We start from the raw sequence: 20,810 nt of genomic DNA on the forward strand, positions 1-20,810 counted from the left end.
AAGTACCATACAATGGTAAATTTTTCTTGTATACATTGCATGTGAGACCAAATGTATAAAGGCTTTGCATTTAACCAGTGAAGAATTCTGATGATTGGGACAACATATAACTTTCACAGTTAACATGTTACAGTAATCGCATAAAGTAGGTGGTAAGAGAAGACTCTAACAACCAATAAAAATTATTAGCAATTCAATTTTGACTCATCTGTTTATCTTCAAAACAATAAATATCTTCCTGACTCCTGGATATTTTAGTTGTGCCTATAAATTGAAATAGACTTGTAGCATATGTATAGCTTAAACATTGTGTACTAAAGCAAAGTGTAGGCTGCAGTTATTTCTGATTCTAAAAGTGGTTGGAAATATGTTTCATTAAAATCAGTATCTAAGTAACGTGCTGGACACACATTTCAACATCATCAAAGCATCGTGATTTTAAAACTATGTCTTTTAGGAGGCCCAACCAGAATACCCTAGCTGAAATAATAATAAAAAAAAAATGTATTAAGGAAATTTAGCTCCACCCAGGATAACTATTCTCTTCCTTCTGTAACTGGCAATTTTCTCCCTGGTCCAAGAGCGGCTCTGCCCAGTTTCGCAGTCTCTGTTAGAAGTCCGTGTGGGTGATGAAACAAATGAGGCAGCCGTGGCTATGCGTCCAAGGTTTCAATACCCTCCAGAGGAGGGCCACAACCATTTGGGAAAACCCTTCTTTACATCAGCCACAGCCCTAAAAGACCCCGGAGGGCGGAGCAAACGTTCAAGGCGCGTCTTCTGAGTCCACCGCCCCGTCTGCCTGTTCCTCCGATTGGCTGGCGTGGGTCTTGGCTACCCAATCACTTTGGAGCGTCTGCTGCGCCGCTCAGCGACGCTGCTGCGCATGCCCACTGGGGACCCGCTCCTACGTTTCGGTCCTCTGGAGAACCAGGGAAGGGCACCGGCAAGGGGCCCGGCAGAAACTAGGCCTGGCAGTGTCCATGCCAACGTCAGAGGGCCTCTCCGGGACGTGGCCCAGCCCAGTGGGAGAGCGCAGGAAAAACAAGCACCGACACAACTGTCCTATTTCCCCATATCCCTTAAGTGCAGGTTTTCTCGAATTGACCCATTTACTTTCATTGTGGTGTGGGACCTGGACAGTCCGATTTGCCTGTGGGGAACCGAAAAAAAAAAATCCAATTATATTTGCATCCGGGGCAGATGGAAAAGTCGAGTGAAGTGGAGCGAATATTGATAAGAAAGTAAACTTTTCTTCTATGTAGACTGACCTGGAACACCCTTACAGTTTCACTGTACTAAACGTGGCCTTACTAGCGCCAAACTGGAAGCGCTTTCCCGCCATCGCCCGTGCGTCTCAGGTCTAGTGTTGTCCTGCCCTCTCGGAGGTGGCCGCCTGTCGGCGCTGGAAAGGCGGGCTCTCTACTGTACAAAGAACCGCCCCACTAGTCTCCGAGGTGTGCAACTCAGAAAAGTGACCCCGAACAAAAAGCAGCCGGCCTTCGGTGGAGGGGCCGCCCCATGCTCCGGCCCGACAAAACTGTCCCAGACGTGCAGACCCCGGCCAGTCTTCTGCAGATCACCGCCTCCGGCGCGCTGGAGCTTCGCAGCCCAAGCCGGGCAGGCTTCCGCGGCCGCTCGGAAAACGCGGCCAGCGGAACCCGCACGCGGAAGCGCCCGGCGCACTGAGCATGCCCAGTTGCAGAGCCGAACAGAGGAGTTTTTTTCTTTTCTTTTCTTTCTTTTTTCTTTTTCTTTTTTTTTTTGGTCTCAAGTAGCAGACCTCCCCCCCAACCCCCACCTGAGCCCCCCACCACCCCCGGCCTAAGCAGCTACCATGGCCGAGGTCTCCAGCGCGGCGTTGTCCCAGGCGGGTTGGTAAGTGGCGAGTGCCGCCGGCCGCGGGCGCGGGCCGGGGCCCGAGGAGGGTTGGGGTTGGGGGCGGTGGGGTGCGTGTCGGGGTAGGCGGAGGCCGCCGCCCGCCCCCGGCCTCTCCGAGGGAACCTCCGGGACGGCTCCGCCCCCGGCGCCACGCGGAGCGAGCGAGTCCCCCAGCTCCCTTTGGGGCGGCGGCGGCGGCGCGGCCTGGGCCCTGGGTGGCGGGAGACCGGCAGGGGAGAGGCCGGGGGCCGGCGGGCAGGGCGGCGGGGCTGGCGGCGGCGCAGGCCCGAGCCGAGCCTTCTGGTGGGACCCGCAGCGCCGTCTTGCCCCTCCGGGGGTGTTGCTCCGGCGGGACCTGGGGAGGCGAGGGCTGGAGAACCGAGTGCGGCGGAGAGGGACGAGCGCGGCCAGAGCCCGCCGACCCGGGGGAAGTTGAGGGCAGGGCAGAGCACAGCCCAAGCTGGTGGCGGGCCCCCTCTCGGTTCTCTTTATTCCAAAGTAAGGTACCGAACGCGGGGAAGCTGCCCTCCAGCTGCCCTCCGGAGCACACACACAACTTCTAAAGCTAAGAATGACCGCGTTGTCAACCCGTGTGGATGCTCCGTAGAACTTTTCTTGAAAGGATGGCGATATTCTGATTTAAAGATGTTTCATGTCAAGATTTTGGGACCTGAAAGCAACTAAAAATTATGTGAAATTAAGCAGTTTCTGGAACTTCGGCCTTTAGGGTTTTAAACATCCAGTTTAATTTAGTAACGCTTTACCAGGCCTGCAGAGGCGCAGTCTGGGATGAGGAATGAGAAAGAGGTTGAAAAAGATTTGCCTCTGCTCTCTGGAAGTTCACTATCTTAGTGAAAAGAGGAGAGAGGGAGGCATTAAAACAACAAACACAAAAACAGGGGAAATTGTTCACAATTTCCAGAGAAGCAAAGTGGTATGGAATTGGAGAGGAAGGAGAGTTAATTTCCTAGAGAAGTGGATTTTGAAAGATGGTGAGGAAAAGGCTTTCTAGATCCAGAGCCGCTGGAGACTGAGGGACAGAAGTAGGAAAGTGCTTATGGTGTGCAGAACTGACATTAGATCCCTCTGGTGCCTGGAAATAGAAAGGTGTCCAATGAGGATTGAGACCTTAAAGTTTGAGGGCCAGATTATGGAGGTTTCAAGTGCCTAAAGGATGGATTTGATTTCGTGAATCAAGTTAGAGTGTTACAGTTTTGTTTTGAAGAGGCTACTCCTGGCATTACAGGCACCTTACTTTACAGGCCTGGAGATTGGGGCACCGAACTGTTAAAAAAAATGACTTAGCTGGAAAGTGATGGAGTTGAATGGTGAGCACAGTGGGCTGGTTCCCAATCTGGTGCTTTTAACCTTTGTTGTTCTTACGGTTTTTGTGTAGAGCACTATTAGCATAACAAACTGTGGAGTTGAAAACTCACCCTTTTAAGTTTTGTTTTTGTTTTTTTAACTGGAATTTCTGTATTCGGTTTTTTACCTCACAAGGTTGCCTTGAATAATCTTGAATCCCCTCTATTTGAGTTTTTTTTTTTTTTTTTTTCATTCTTTCCCATTGACCTTTAGTTCTTCAAACTAGTTGTGTGATTTCATTTATAGACAGTCTTTTACTGCTTTCCAGTATGATCCTATCTGTGTTAGAAAGGCTATTCTCATTATTTTGGTTCCAAACACATAGTAAATTGTTCTTCTTTGGATTCTGAGATCCTTAAGGGTGGGAAATTGTAACCTATGTTTTTGTATGTCTGTAATGCCAGGGAGCAGCACTAAGTTGTAGATTCCTAGTAAAGTCTGATACAGTTGACCTTGGAGGCCATTCCCCTGCCAATCAGAATTCCCTAACCAGGGTCTCTACCCAATCATAGAGTTTTTTCCTGTCTTTGTTAGTTTGTTGTAAATCCCTAGCAGTGTTATATTGTGACATTTACTACTTTGTTTTGCTACTTATCTGTTTACATGTTTCTTACACCAGACTGCAGCTTTTGTTTGGCAGGGACTCATAAAGTCAGGAGTAATCTATGGGGCTAGTAAATCTATCTTTTTATAAGTTTGGGAGTTTCATGTACTTCCTGATGGGTCTTGAACCAACTAGTCTTGTGAAGACAAAAGGATGACCTAATCTTATGGGTGACTTGTATTTGAGCCCATATATGTGTGTGTATATATATTCATATATATATATATATTCATATATATATATATATAAATTCATTTATTTTTTTCTTTCTTTTATCGGCCTCACCTGCTGCATATGGAAGTTCCTGGGCTAGGAGTCGAATGGGAGTTGCAGCTGCTGGCTTATGTCACAGCCACAGCAGGGTGGGATCCTAGCCACATCTGTGACCTACGCTTCCGCAGATCACAGCCAACTAAGGGATCAAACCCACATCTTAAGGACACTATGTTGGGTTCTTAACCCTCTGAGCCAGAGTGGGGCTCCAGAGCTCATACTGAAGTAGAGATTATTTATTATGTTAACATAGAGAATCTCAAAGGTTTAGGTAGAGAAGGAGAATTTCTGACCCTAGAGCAGCTTCCAACTCATTCCAGTTCTGACATCTTGAATTTCCTTAAACTTTTGGGATTCCGCGTTACTGTCACTGACAAAAGCATTTCTCTTATTACTTAGTTCACTTATATTTGTAGGACCTCAAAAGAAATAGATGTTAAAACACCTAAGCTATTACCATCTGTTCTATCAACTTCACCCCAAATAGTTGGTTAGGGAAATATTTTCCGTAGTGCTGAAAAGCTTATGTTTCTGAAAACATGATCTTCAGGGGGTGTGGATGATTTCTGTAGACTGATCTATCATTCGAGTTTATGGTTGTTGGTTTTTTTTTTTCCTTTTAGGTGTTTAATCTTCATTACAACTTCCTCAGAAATCAGTATTTTAAAATATAACTACGAGTAGTAGCCACACTGGCAGACTTCACAATGGTTTTTTTCCTTAGTGGCCAGTAGCAAGAAACCATTACGTTTTGCTTATTTGAACTTGAAAGTTTCAGGAACTTTTCTCATATAATGTCTATGTTTAAATATTGTGTGACATGGTACATTGGTCTTTTGTAATGCTTATATATGCATGGAATAATGACTGAGAGAAGGTATTTGACCCTAGATTTATCTGGATAACAGATTCACTTCACACTTTGCCTTTTGTTTTTTTCTATGAGGATTTCTGGAATTGTGTATTCCTACTACCTTTTGAATTTTTTAAAAAAAATATCAACCTTTTAAGACTTAAAAAAAGAGTAGAAACATGTTAAGGGAACATAATCAGCTTCATTTATCTTGAAAAGGCATTTTTCATAGACTTAGTGATTGTATAGCTTAACCCTCCCAGTGTGCAAATAAGGAAACTGAAACACTGATATCAACAATTTGCTCAGAGTTGCAAGTGGCAGAACCAGGAATACAGCCCAAATGCCTGTAATAAAGATTTATTTATTTTTTTCCAACAACCCCTGGTGACCATGTCTAATTTAAATTGTTGATCAAATATAACACATTTCAAAAATGAAGATTGGATTAAAGCATTTTTTTGTGACGTAAATTTACTTTCTTTTTTGAGCATGACAAGGTTCTTATTCTGAGGAGTGATGCTGTTGGAATCAAAGAAATCTTTGCCTTTCAGTGGTTCACCTGATTGCTGACTAGGCTTATCTGAAACTCTGGTTAATTTTATATTTTTTTGAAGTCTGGAAAGTAAGGTATTATGTTGTTTATCTTTGCCTTACCAGCAATTTTTAGTTGAAAATACCATAAGGTAGCATTAGAAATAGTGTATTTCCATTTTATTCTGAAAGAACATATTTTCTTAGAAACCTCAGGTTTCTAACGTCCTGGTAGTATGTTGAAGTGTTCTTTATTTTGTTTTGTTTGTTTGTTTTTGTAGGTAGGGCAGAGATGGGAGAGGAAAGAGAAGATGAATGCAAAAATCTCATTAATCTTGTCCCCCTTGATTTTCACCTTTCTTTTGGGATTATCTCTCTCTCTTTTTTTTTTTTTTTTGTCTTTTCTAGGGACCTATATGCAGCATATGGAGGTTCCCAGCTAGGGGTCTAATTGGAGCTGTGGCTGCCAGTCTGTCCCAGAGCCACAACAACTCGGGATCCGAGCCGAGTCTGTGACTTACACCACAGCTCATAGCAACACCTGATCCTTAACCCACTGAGCAGGGCCAGAGATTGAACCTGCAACCTCATGGTTCCTAGTTGGATTTGTTAATCACTGAGCCATGAGGGGAAACTCCCTGGGATTATCTCTTTTTGATTACTGGTGCCACCACCATGGTGATATCCTATGGCCCAAGTGTGTACTAAACGCTATTCCTTTTGTTCTCTTTTGAACAATTGAGAAAGGCTGTAAGTATAAAAGTCTTTATTGAAACAGTGCTGGAGAAGAATATTTATTTATGGGATAAATAGAGAAAAAATTAGCGCAATGGCAATCTAGATTATAAAGTGATGGCTCTCTTGTTTTGAGGAGCCTGCCCTTTTGTTCCATATGTTGCCTTGAGATAGCTTCTCCAAAGAGGTGGAATAACTTTGGGACATTTTGCTGGAATTTCTAATTCCTAGCTTGACCTGTCCACAGATGGAGACCTTCTTTTCACATCTGATTGCCTAGGAAATTCCTCCAAAACACATCAAGGCCAAGAAGGTTAGATTCCTGTTCTGTAGCCCATCTCTGCACTTTTCTTGTTTGGTTTTTTTTCTGAAAGGCATACCTATTCCCCAGGGGATTGCTGGTGAATGAGCTCAGTCTTCAAGTGAGTAACAACCTTTGTAGCATCATCAATATAACTATACCTTCATATTATATGCCATTGGTAATAGTCACACATAGAGTATCAAAAGTTTTATTCCAGCTTAACTCTTAGGCATTAGGTGTATTTGCACATAATTTTGGTAGTTCTTTATAAGGTTGTGTGCTAAATGCAGGATTTTTATTTTCTAGAGTTATAAAATACTTTATCATTACCATTTGGATGTACATGTACTCTTGGTATTCTCTTTTGGAAAGGATCAGAACTGTTAAGACACTTTTTAGATGAAATAGAATAATCATGCTGAAGAACACTAGAAGAAACCAATTGCTTTAAATTTGGTTCTCAGGAGAGCTTATAGGAAACATCTTTCCATCCATTTTTAAATATTTCCAGTTTCTGTCTTTTTTTTTTTAGGACTGCACCCGCAACATATAGAGGTTCTCTGGCTAGGGGTCGAATTAAAGCTGTAGCTGCTGGTCTATGCCACAGCGACAGCAATGTGGGATCTGAGCAGCTTCTGTGACCTACACCACAGCTCACAGCAATGCCAGATCCTTAACCAACTGAGCAAGGGTGAGGGATCCAGCCCGTGTCCTCATGGATACTAGTCAGGTTCGTTAACCACTGAGCCATGATGGGAACTCTTAGTTTCTTTAATGAGCATTTGCAACTATCTCTTTGCTTTATATTATTTGTGAAATTATAATGTCCAAACGTTTGACCTTCTGTCTCAAGACATGTTACATCTTAACTGGTATTGATATTGTAAACTGCCGGAAATGACTTGGTAGTCATTTAAACTGTGCAAGTTTTCAGATTTGAAGGTGCTTTTTGCAATGATTTTTTTTTTTTTGGGTGAATAACCTATAAATCTAGTTTCAACTGCCTGTAGACTTGACTGCCTTAAGCATAAAGGAGAGGTATAAAAAGAAACTTGCCACCTCAGCAGGTTGAAAATAATTTTCTTCTCTCAGACAGCAGCATTTGCTAAATCAAGTAAAAATTGCATAGTAACATTTCAAGTACTATAAAAATATAACTGCATCCTTTTTTTTTTTGACTTATGCTCACTCCTTTTGACAAAAGAAAGTCATATTGGCATTTTGACCTATAGTGTAAAGTCCCATCTATTCAGAAATTCTGACTCTTTGAAAGGTACAGGATCTGGAAGTAGCCAAAGAAAACTACTTCTAGATAATTTTTAGAAGCAGCAGACTGCACTCATAGCAATGCAAAAATTTTTATGTAGAATTTGAGAACATTTGTGAAGTCATGGAATGATAAAAGCAGAGAAGGGAGGGCAGGAAATGTGTACTAAGAAAGTAAAGTAGTAACAGGGTGTTGAATCAAAGATAATGATAGAAAAGAAGCACATTGGTGATTCAGTGAAAGAGGAAACAATCTCATCCCTGTGGCTGGACAAAGCCTACATATACCTTGATACTGTAACCCCTGCAGGTTTCCCACCTCTACTGCGTGAGTATAATTCGGTGTGCACATGTGAGCACTTCTCATTCGTTTACAGTTTTACAGCTTTTAACATAGAGACAAATAGCTACTTCACTTCAGTATCGTGCTATGGAAGGTGTGAATCTTTACAAAAGTAAGTAAATCTTTGTAATAATGCAGAGAAATATGTAACTCCACAATTGTAAACAGAAATACATGTAGAAAATATTTACACCACTTATATACAAGGCACTGTGTTGTCAGGATGATGTACAAAACAGGCGGATTTTAAACATGTCATATACTGGTATTTTGCTTGCAGGATGTTGTTGAGAGCAGTTAACCCAGACTTGGAAAGTCTGGAAGGATTTCCAGAGCTAATGATATATAAGCAGGGTATGTTGTATATGCCATCTCAATATGGTGTCTAGTCTTTGTCTAGGAACAAAAACAAGGCAGATTCATTGATGTACTTATTCGGCAAATAATTATTGAACATTTTGTTGTGGCAGGCACTTTCTTTTAGTGTGATCAGATGTAGTCTTATGGGGAGAAAGCCATTAATTACATATTCAGACATACTGCGTTTGTAAAACATGCTAGAGAGAAGGGATGTGGCTCTTGAAGAGCTTATAAAAGGGAAATTTGCTATCTTCATGGTGGTCAGAGAATGCTTCCCTGAGATCTAGAGGTTAAATGAGAATTAGACCAAGTAAAGAAAAAGCAGCACATACAAAGATCATATGGTAGTAGGGGGCATTATGAGTACAAATGACTGAAGTACCAGTATTAGTGGAGGATGAGACAAGACAGAGAGGCAGTCATAGTGAGTGGGGCTGGGTCATGATCAGGAACTAGGTCAAGTGGCTTGGCCTCGTGGGTCACGGGTAAGGTTTGTTTTTATTTTTAGGCAATAGAAATCAGTTGAAAAATTATATTAGGGAATGGGACAGTTGAAGGAGGCAGGGTATCTTCGTTAAGTTTTGAGGTAACAGCATTGAAGAAAATGGATTAGAGCTAGGCAGGAGTAGATAGTGGAATGGTGGTGGTGATTGAGATGGAGAGCAGTGGATTGAGAGATATTTATGAAGTAAAATGGACAGAACTTTTTGACGAATTGAATATGGGAGTGAGGGAGAAGGAAATGTCAAGAGTTTGATTTCATGGTTTCTGGCTTGTGTACCCAAATTGACTATAGTGCAATTGGATAGGGACTATTAGACGAGGACCGTATTTTTGAGAGGTGGATTGTGAATTGAAGTTGGATATTGTTTGAGCCTGAAATGCCTTTGAGTCATCTAAAATAAGATGCCAGTTGGGCATTAGAAAATACTAATCTTGCACTCACAAGAGAAGACTGTGTTAGAGATATAAATTGGTAGTCATTTGAGTATAGTTGATAATGAAGTAGTACATAGATGAGATCATCTAAGGCTGCACTGTCCAGTATAATAGACATTAGCCATGTGTGGCTACTGAACACCTAAAATGGATCTAGTCTAAATTCTGATGTGCTGTAAATGTACAGTACATACTGAGTTTGGAAGACTTAGTACAAAGGAGGAATGTAAATATCTCATTAATTTTTATGTTGTTTACATATTGAAATAATATTTTTAATATGTTGTGTTAAAATATATCCTTAAATTAATTTCACCTGTTTCTCTTTCCCCCCCCTTTTTTTTTAAGGCCACACCAAGACATATGGAGGTTCCCAGGCTAGGGGCTGAATCTCAGGCTAGGAGCTGTAGCCCCTGGCCTACACCATAGCCACAGCAATGCCGGATCCTCAACCCAGTGAGCAAGGCCAGGGATTGAACCTGTGTCCTTATGAATGCAGATTCGTTAACCACTGAGCCACAATGGGAATTCCAACCTGTTTCTCTTTTTAAATTGCCGTTACTAGAAAAGTTAAAATTACATATGTGGCTTGTATTATATTTCTGTTAGACAGGAGTGATCTATGATCAGGTCAAGCACTGAGGAAGTTGAGCATTTTTAGAGGAGAATTAGCCTTTAAGGAGCTGGGGGGAGGAGGGGAAGATATGCATTTGAATGTAGTATGAATTAAGTCAATGATGTTTTTAAGAAGAGAAAATAGACATATCTCTAATAGTTCTGTGAAAAGATTATTTGATTAGGTCATCATTAGTTTATTGACTTGCTGGTATTAGAGAGTAATAGCTGTTTTTAAGACATTCTTTATAAACTTAAGTATCTGACAGTCCTTTAAAAAAATTCTCTCCAAGTCCCCTCCCCCCCCAATTCCTCTAAATATAAAATGCATATACAACTCAGTTGCAGCTTTTCAGAAGATTCTATCATGGATATTAAGTGAAGATTTAAAAAAAACCTTTTTACTTTGCTGAATTTCTAGGAAGGACCTTGAGAAGTTTGAAAAATATCCAAAATGAAACATGGAACTAATATTAAACATATTGATGGAAAAAGTTGCTAAATAAATTCAGCCAACATTTTAAAATGGATTTTGGAATTGATTCTGTTCAGGTATTGTTTTGAGAGAGAAATAGTGATGTTTGTAAGTTTAAGTGTCCAGAAAGTTAAAAATCTTGATAAAGTTTATGAAATAATTCTTCCTTTTTTCTAAATATATTCTGATTTTAGATCCAAAGAATTTAAGTAAATGAATATTTGTCTTTTCTAATTAGTTAAAATAATTTGATTGATGCCTTGTTATTTTGTAAGCTCCTATAAGGCAAGGATCAAGTCTTTTCCTATTTTTGCAGTTTTCTTAACATTTCACAGGTGTGAGGTATGCAATAGACACTTAAATACCTAGGGACTAAGTGTTAGTGTCATCTTAATTAGTTTCAGTATCTTTCATCATATTGTTTATGTGTAGATTAGTACCCAGACCCCATCAGAATCTTCTTTCCTTGCTCCATTTTGAAATTTTACAGGATGGGGAAGTACTATTTCCTCGTTTTGGTTGCTGTTATACATTTTTTGCCTGCTTTTTCCTGATTCTACTTTCTTTGTTTTTACTATTTTTTCCATTGTTCATTTAGTTAGTTACACATCCATTAGAAGTTCTTTTTTTTTTGTCTTTTTTTGTCTTTTTGCCATTTCTTGGGCCACTCCTGTGGCATATGGAGGTTCCTAGGCTAGGGGTTGAATCAGAGCTGTAGCCGCTGGCCTACACCAGAGCCACAGCAATGTGGGATCCGAGCCTCATCTGCAAGATACACCACAGCTCATGGCAATGCCGGATCCTTAACCCACTGAGCAAGGCCAGGGATCGAACCCACAACCTCATGGTCCCTAGTCGCATTGTTAACCACTGAGCCACGACGGGAACTCCCAACATCCATTAGAGGGTCTTATGGTATTTTTAATTAGATGTTTCTTTGATAATTAAAAATTGATAAACAGTGAAAGTATTTTATATGTATCTATACCTAAGTTTTTATTTTACTTATGTGGCTAAGCATTTACATTGATATTATTTTAATTAAAATGCAAAAACTGGCCTGGGATACATTTAATATTTTTAAAAATGCTCTGTATTAGTAAGATTAAGGCTAGGCTGTTATGAGACCCCACATTACAGGGGACTAAAGAACATAGCCTCTTCTTCCTCTGTCAGAAAACAACCCAAAGTTGTGGAGAATTGTGCCTTGTGCTGTCATTAGGGACCTGGGTTCCTTCTGTCCAAATGCTTTGTTGTCCTCTGACCCTCCTACCTCAAGTGAGATCCTCGGACCAACAGCTTTGGCCTTTCCTGGTAGTTTATTTGTAATGTAAAATCTCACATCTCTGCTACAGACTTAGTAAATCACCACCTGCATTTTAACAAGATACTCTCAGTGATTCTGCAGCACATTAAAGTTTGAGAAGTACAGCTCTAGGGCACTGTCATTGTCTTCATGGTCAAAGCAGAGTAGCTGCCTTATCTGGGTTTCAGTTGACAGAGAAAGGAATGACAGGCACAGAGTCCGTTCCCTGTTGGGAAAGGTGGCACACATCAGGTCCTGAGTTTCCAAGAACTTTAGTCTTACAGTTGCCTGAAGCAGATTCTAAGAAATGTGGTTTATGGTTTGGTTCAGTGATTCTCAAACCATCTGCCAGTTTTAAAAATATGCAGTATTTCACAGATCAATACTTTTGTAAACTATAAAATCTTTCAACAATGTCAGATTGCACTAAAAGTTTTTAAATGCTTACCTCAGTTTCTGTACTTATCCCATCATGGTATACTAACGAAGAGTCTGAGAATTGGCACTGCACTGATGCATGGACACATACGTCATATGTTCCATCTGGACACATTTTTGAATTTTTCACTCAGTGATTCTGTTCAAATTATGGTAAGGTTGCATGAATTGGTATGAATGAATGAGGCACTATTTTTCTAGGCCTTTCAAACTTGATTTTACTTACTTGTTAATATTCTTCTCCTTAAATTATATTTTAAATGATAATCTTATGTTTGTAAAAGACCTTTCAGCTTGTAAAGCTCTTTCCCTAATTATATGTCATTCCATTATAATGAGTAGTATGTATGTATGCATTATGTTTGCTTATAAAAAGGTATTATAAGTCATCTTGGTTTAATCATACTTAGTGTGCCACATGAAAGGATGTTCATGTTTGTTATGAGATACCTTTATAATGTATTTTGTAATTTTTAGTTATGAACTAATATGAATTAATAGTAGTTTACAATTTTTGTTGAGACTTATCTCTGCCCTTATCACATAGGCTAACATTGCTTGTTGACATGGTCTGAATTATACCTGCCTCAACATGTTTTCATGGAAAATAAAATTGAATTGGACTGTTGGTGGTCTTTTAAAATATTTTACTGTATTGCAATAACTCTCAAGTGTAAATTGAATTGTTTATAGTTATTGGTAATGCTTTAGGCAAAATATATTTTAAAATGTGTGATTATAGGCTTCTGTGCATTGAAGATATGTACTTTTAAAGTGGAAAACGACCAAATATTTGACTGAATGTTTTGTTATATTGAGTGTGCTTGTTTGTTGCTGTTTTGGCCTGCCTAGTGTTGCCCTGCAGCAACAATTTTTTCCCCCTAAGTAACCAGTATATGTGAACTAATAGGTCAGCAGAAAGTCTGCATTGTGAAAGTGCTGCCAAAGAACAGGCTTACAGGTTTGCATCAGTTTGTGTTTGAAACTGAGATTAATAAATTACATGATTTTGAATAGTTAAAACTTTACATTAGAATTATTAGTTAGAATTAAATGATTATAATTACCTGACAAAACTGGATTATCATGAGGGATTACTCAGGAAAAAAAAAGTTATAAAAACACTGCTCTGCACCCTTGATCTTTAGGTAGATCTACTTCTTGAGAAGTTGTATGGTAGGTGGTTAAGAACATGGGCTCTGAAGTCCAGGTCTCATGAGCCAGGGTCCGTCCTTGTTCCGTCACAGAGTAGCTTAACCTTGATCACATTAACTGTTGGCTGCCTCGATTTCCTCATCTGCTAAACGGCGCAAATTGTAGCACTTATCCCATAGTATAGTTATGAGGGTTAATAAAAAGTGCTTAGAACAGTGTTTACCATATACTGAATGCTCAGTAAATACTTGCAGTACTTCCTGTTGTATGCTAGGCCTGGGCCCTCATAATTTATTGTTGCCAGTAAAAATTCATCTCATAATGGATTTCTGATGAAGTGTCACTTTTGGAAAAGGTTGTGCTTTACTCTATTTTTAGAATACCTTATATAGTCTCTAAAAGGGTTTCTTTGATAGTGACAAAAATATTTATACCCTATGGATTTTGAATTTCATAATAAAGTATACTCTTACCATTTGGTAATCTTACAAATATTACTGTTTCAAGTTAAAGATAAAATGGTACAAATAGCTAGAATATTTACTTCATATAATACTAGTTATTTCACTTGTAAAGAAGAATAAAAAGACATTTGAGAGGGGAAACTCTCAATATGCAGTCTCTTAGGCCTATCAATTTAGTAAGTCTTAGAAGCTGAAAGCAGGTGGTTTCACATCTTATTGAAATGTTGCATTATTATTAAGTATTTGGCTTATATTTTTTAAAATAAGGATTTCACTTAAGGAGTAATGGGATAGCCTCATAAGTTGAATGTTTGGAACCAGTTCTGTAATATGTAAGTTTATGAGAGAATATAAGTTTTTAAAGATTAAATACATTCCAGGAGTTCCCGTTGTGGCGCAGTGGTTAACGAATCTGACTAGGGACCATGAGGTTGTGGGTTCCATCCCTGGCCTTGCTCAGTGGGTTAGGGATCCGGTGTTGCCATGAGCTGTGGTGTGGTTTGCAGACACGGCTCAGATCCCAAGTTGCCGTGGCTCTGGCATACGCCGGTGGCTACAGCTCTGATTGGACCCCTAGCCTGGGAACCTCCATATGCCATGGGAGCGGCCCAAGAACTGGCAAAAAGCCAAAAAAAAAAAAAAAGATTACATACATTCTGGAATTTTGAAATCAAATTTATGGTTACCAAAGGGGAAACATGGGGTGGCGGAGGGATAATTAGCAGTAGGGGATTAACATGTATACACTACTATATATAAAACAGATAACTAACAAGGACCTATTGTATGGCACAGGGAAATCCACTTGATATTCTGTAATAACCTATATGGGAAAAGAATCTGAAAAATATAGGTATATAAATATGATTCATTTTACTGTATACCTGAAACTAACACAACGTTTTAAATCAACTATACTCTAATGAAATAAAATGAAAACATTTTGAAAGTGGTATTTTTTAAGTTTAGTTTTAGGAGGAAGAAAGATTATATAGCTTAATAATGGCATTTACCATTATTGGCAAACTATGGTCCATGGGCCAAATTTGGCCTGCTGCTTGTTTTTGCAAAATTTTATTTGCCATTATTGGCAAACTATGGTCCATGGGCCAAATTTGGCCTGCTGCTTGTTTTTGCAAAATTTTATTAGAACACAACCAGACCTTTTAGTTTTTGTGCTATGGGGCAGAATTGAATAGTTGGGACAGACATCCTATGGCCTGAAAAACCTATAGTTTTTAACTATCTGACCCTTTGCAGTAAAGGTTTGCTGATCTCTGCCATAAGTAATTAGTGAAATAGATTAGTCCAGTATTATTTAGGAAACAGGAAAAAAGTTTAAATAGTACATGTTGCTTGACTAGTATCTGTCAAAATAACTGCAAAACAACCACAATGCTTGTTCTTATCCTCACTTGTAACTATTGGTATGAATGGAACTGGCTCACACATTAGTAAATCCTCACTATTTGATAGGAATGTGCCAATACTTGCAGTGGGGCTTTCTATCAAATACAGAATTGTCAAGTGTTTTGAAACAGTCTAATAATTTTAATAGAACTTTTCCATTATGTCCTAGGGCAGATATATCCCTTCATTGGTTTCAGTTGAGAATTTCTATATCACATCTGAACAACTTAGATTTTATGGAAAACCTCGATCCCAGGTAGTTTTTAATCAAATCAGTACTGCTTAATGGAAGGAAACAGAGTGGATGTGATGCTGAAAAACCTCTTAAAACATGTCAATCCTGAGTAAAATATAGAAGTTTGTCCTTAAGTGACAAAAAGTATTTGGTAGCCAATCATATTTAATTATCCCTACTTATTTGTAACAAGCTGATTATTTTAGATTAGAAATTGAGCTTTCGGAAACATAACTTCATGCCTTGATTTGGGAAAGTAAATGAAGTTTTGTAACTGTTCAAGGAGCTAGGCATGAAGTGTCTAATAAAGTGCAGTTTTCAGTATCTATTACCATTGTCATTCATATTTTTTCTTTTTTGGAAATGTGTCCTTAGACTTGTAGAATTACCAGTCCCACCACGTAGAGATTCATACTCATTGGGATCCAGCGCATAATTTCTATTTTTGACATTACTCTGATATAGAAATTACATTACTGTTTCATCAGAACTTTTACATTTCATCTAGCTGCTTTGGTGTACTGGGACTATAACTAAGATAATAATTATAAGCAAACACACCATTTAACAAATGTAACCAGTAATAGGCAAATGCCATTATTAAGAAAAACAGGTCTTGCACTTTAGCTAAATAAAACAGACCAATGAAATCCTTTTAGCTCATCCACACACTTAAATAAAATAATAATTTTGACGAAAACATTAGTTTTTCAGTAAAGATCATGATTAATTTTGCATATCAGATTGTGAGAAATTAGCAAATAAAGTTGCTTCCTTTCCTCAAATGACCAAACTTTGTATGGATGACTTGATGGATCTCCTGGGAACCATCCTGGTCCAAAAACTCATTGAAAGTTTTAAATCAGGGCCACGAAAAGATCAGATTTGTTGAGTTTTAAAAATATCACTCTGGCTTTTATTTCAAGGCTGGGTTAAGAGATCAATATTTAGGCAGGGACAATTTAAAGAAAAACATTCTTGAGAGGTAAATGTTATCAGTGATTTATTTTTCTTAATTCCCTTAAGAATTAAAGAAACGGAGAACTCTGGTTGGCTGTCAGTGCTCTTGACTTGTCCCCCCCCCCCCCCCCCCCCCCCCGCCCCAGTTTAAAAATAAAATCAGTTAACACTGTTTACTGGTGTTGGTGCTGGTGTTTCTTGGTGTCTTTTATTTAAGGTTCATATGTTAGTCGGATGGCTCAAAAATTGTACTTTGTAAGTTGGTAAAAGTAGTGATTTTATTATTTAACATGATGTCCCACAAAAGAAAAAAAAAGATTTAACATGGTGTGATATCAAATCATAGCAAAAATGACCTACTTTATAGCAATTGATTGCTTCAATAAATAAGATATCTAAGTTTGAAGATTTTTAAAGGAAAACGAGAAAGCCCCCATATCATGGATTTTAGATCCAGATTTCTGAAGAGTAGTAGGGACACCATTTTTCTTAACTGATCAACCACTAACTCCATCCTGTTTTAGTGATGTTTCCAAGCCAATATGTGAATGAGGCTATATTTAAAACATTCTTTTAATAAGTAGATATTTATTTGTTTTTTATTTATTTATTTAGCCTTTTTGCCTTTTCTAGGGCCACCTCCTGAGGCATATGGAGGTTCCCAGGCTAGGGGTCTAATCGGAGCTGTAGACGCCGGCCTATGCCAGAGCCACAGCAGTGCAGGAGCTACAACACAGCTCACAGCAACACCGGATCCTTAACCCACTGAACAAAGCCAGGGATCGAACCTGCAACCTCATAATTCCTAGTCGGATTCTTTAACCACTGTGCCACGACGGGAACTCCCTAAGTAGATATTTATTAAGCAAAACTCTTACCCCAAGAGTTGTATTTCCTTTTTAAGAAATTATTTCATGAATCCTTTTCTTGTATTTTTCTTTGATTTGAAAATTACTCTTTTAATTTTGAGCACATGTTTGATTGTGTTCATAGGCAGAATTTTTTGCACCAGTCTTTGTGTCACTTTCCACCTTTTTACCTATACCTATTGTTCCATCTGTTGTCTGCTGTGGTCTGGTTTGTGCTTCTTACATGCTACTGAAATGCTTTTGCTGAAGTTACCAGTGACCTCCCAGTCGGGTACATTTCAGGCCTTTCCTATTGACCTTTGCTACATGGGATGGTATTGGTCAACTTACTTCTTAACAGTAACTATCCCTAACACTGCAGAATTCTTGTTCTCTTCATCCCTTTCTGATCATTCACTTGCTGTCCTTTCGTAGTATTCCTTTTTTTTTGGGGGGGGGGTGTCTTTTTTTTTAGGGCTGCCGCTGTGGCATATGGAGGTTCCCAGGCTAGGGATTGAATTGGAGCTGTAGCCTGTGGCCTCCACCACTGCTCACGGCAATGTCGGATCCTTAACTCATCCTCATGGATGCTAGTCAGGTTCATTTCCGCTGAGTCATAACAGAAACTCCAAAAAAATATTTTCTTTATTGGATTGACTTGGTATTTTGATTAAAGATCTCTTGATCATGTTCTGTGCATCCATGTTTAGATTCTGTTCTGTGTCATTGTTCTGTCTGACTATCCTCATGCCATTATCACGCTGGGGGGTTATCAGTACTGATATCAATTAGTGTAAGCTCTCATCTCTTTCAGTATAATTTGCCTGTGCTTGATACTTTGCATTTCCATATGAATTTCATGTCATGTCATGTCATGTCATGTCATGTCATGTCATTTCATTTCATTTCATTTCAGTCTTTTTTTAGGGCTGCACCTGCAGCATGGGGAAGTTCCCAGGCTAGGGGTTGAATCAGAGCTGTAGCTGCCAGCCTAGGGCACAGCCACAGCAACACTGGATCCGAGCCACATTTGCGACCTTACACTCCAGTTCAGGGCAATCCTGTAACCCACCGAACAAGGCCAGGGATCTGACCTGTGTCCTCATGGATACTGGTCCGGTTTGTTACCACCGAGCCACAGCGGGAACTTCTCCATATGAATTTTAGAATCATCTTTCCTATTTGTTGAACAAAGCCTGCCGGAACATCTAATAGTTAGAAAATGATGGTAGTATAGTAAACAACCTCCAAAATCTCTTCAAAATATACTTATGGAGATTCCATGCAAAAGCATACTCTAAACATTATGTGAAGACAGAATGTTGAAAATATCAAATAGCCGCGAGTGAAAAAATACCATCACCATGGTTCCATACACCCCCACCTCAGACTTGTCCCACTGTGGGGCTTGGTGATTCAGGGCTGTAGGAAAAGCAGAAGAGAAATGCAAGTGGCTTGAAGATGAAGCCAGAAAGATAAAATATACACTGAAACTAAAAATGTTAAAGTAAGAGTAGGCACATTATTTAAAGGCATAATGTTCCAAATATTTAGCTTCTGGGAGAGAAAAAAGGCAAAAAGGTAGGAAATAGTTTCCTTTGGCAAATGGGTAGTGAAGAGGAAAAAAAGGGGGGGGGGAGTTAGAATCTTAGAATCTTATAACTGGAGTAGAATCACAAATTGGAGGATTCACAAAAACTGCTTCTGGCCCCATCCCCCTTACTTCCCACTTAAGGAAACAAACCAACCAGCTACTCCATTAAAGTATCTGGAATTGATAGGAAAGGGCGACATTGGACTAGAAATACTAGCGTACTGTAAAACAGGTTGACTGCACAAAAATTAAAACCAGTCTAACTCAGGAAAGAAATTTGTACACAAATTAACTGAGGAAAATTCCCATCAAACAATCATGAAGTATTAAAATAACTATAAATTGGTACTCCAGACAGAATTAAATTTATTCTAATAAGCATTTGAGAATATAAAAAATTGAAGTTCCCATTGTGTCTCAGTGGTAACGAACCCTTACTAGTGTCCATGAAGACACGGGTTCAATCCCTGGCCCTGCTCAGTAGGTTAAGGATCCAGTGTTGTCGTGAACTGTGTAGGTTGAAGATGCGGCTCAGATCCAGCGTTGCTGTGGCTGTGGTGTAGGCCGGCAGCTGTAGCTCTAATTCGATCCCAAGGCTGGGAACTTCCATGTGCTGCAGGTGCAGCCCTAAAAAGCAAAAAAAAAAAAAAAAAAAAAGAGAGAATATGAAAAATCACTTGAATCAGTAATTCAAAAGCTGAAAACAAAAATGGACGATAAAACAAAAATTTAAAAGCATTGATGGAGTTCAGAAAAGAAAATGTCAAAATTATCTTAGAAATGAAGAATATATTGTAAGATACCACAGGATAATAGATTAATATGAAATTTTAATAAAGAAAAAATTTTAAAACAAAAATAGCTGTGAGAATTAAAATGACATAAAGAGGTAAGAAATGTCAGAGAAAAAATAGTAGAAATAGAAGATGTAGTTAGGGAAGAAATAACATTTATTTTATTGGAATCCCTGAAGAAGAAAACTAAAACAATTGAAAAGAGTTCATACCTAAAACTATATTTCAAGAAAAATTTCCACATGGAAAAGACTTGAATCCACGCATTGGATGTATACCAAGAACCTGGAAAGTATTCCAAGAACCTGGAAAAATTAATGCACAATTTTTTTTTTTTTTTTTTTTGCTTTATAGGGCTTCACTCGCAGTATGTGGAGGTTCCCAGGCTAGGGGTCCAATCGGAGCTGTAGCTGCTGGCCTATGCCACAGCCACAGCAATGCGGGATCCGAGCCGCGTCTGCAACCTACACCACAGCTCACGGCAACGCCAGATCCTTAACCCACTGAGCAAGGCCAGGGATTGAACCTACAATCTCATGATTCCTAGTCGGATTCGTTAACCACTGCGCCACGACGGGAACTCTTAATGTACAATAATTAACTCTAATACGTATCTTAGTAAAATTATTGTATTTCAAAGATAATAATAAAGTTCTTAAGGCTCTATGGAAAAAACCCAAGTAACTTAGAAAGGCAAAATAATTATGCAGTTTACCTTTGCACAGTGTGGGGACTAGGGTTGCTGACTCTCCATGCAATTTAAAATCCACATTTACTTCATAGTCAGTTCTCTACATCCATAGTTCTGCACCTGCAGGTTCAACCAACCATGGATAGTGTAGTATTACAAAAGCAAGGCAAAGTGGAGCAGCATATTTTAAAAAAGTTAATGGAAGCTTGATTCTGGATTTTCTACACAGTGGAGCCAGCCTTTAAATATTAAGGTTATATAAACACAGTTTTCAATATACCAGAACTTAGGGAAATCTGTACTCCTCAATCTTTCTTGAGAAATCTAAAAGATGAACTTTGTCCAACCAAATGATTGGGAAAACTTCAGCA

At 39.2% G+C, this 20,810-nt stretch overlaps 1 protein-coding gene across 2 annotated transcripts in view; it reads left to right on the forward strand.

Annotated features, from left to right (window-relative positions):
- The first annotated feature begins 1,481 nt into the window (after positions 1-1,481).
- The window catches only part of TDRD3 (tudor domain containing 3), a 181,236-nt gene continuing 161,907 nt past the window's right edge, over positions 1,482-20,810 (forward strand). For both annotated transcript variants that reach the window (XM_047755867.1, XM_047755868.1), the window contains exon 1: positions 1,482-1,875. In XM_047755867.1, the coding sequence (XP_047611823.1) occupies positions 1,835-1,875 (41 nt within the window). In that variant the 5' untranslated portion in view covers positions 1,482-1,834. The remainder of the gene's footprint in view (positions 1,876-20,810) is intronic.

Source organism: Phacochoerus africanus, chromosome 13, assembly GCF_016906955.1.
Source record: "Phacochoerus africanus isolate WHEZ1 chromosome 13, ROS_Pafr_v1, whole genome shotgun sequence".
Taxonomy (NCBI): Eukaryota; Metazoa; Chordata; class Mammalia; order Artiodactyla; family Suidae; genus Phacochoerus; species Phacochoerus africanus.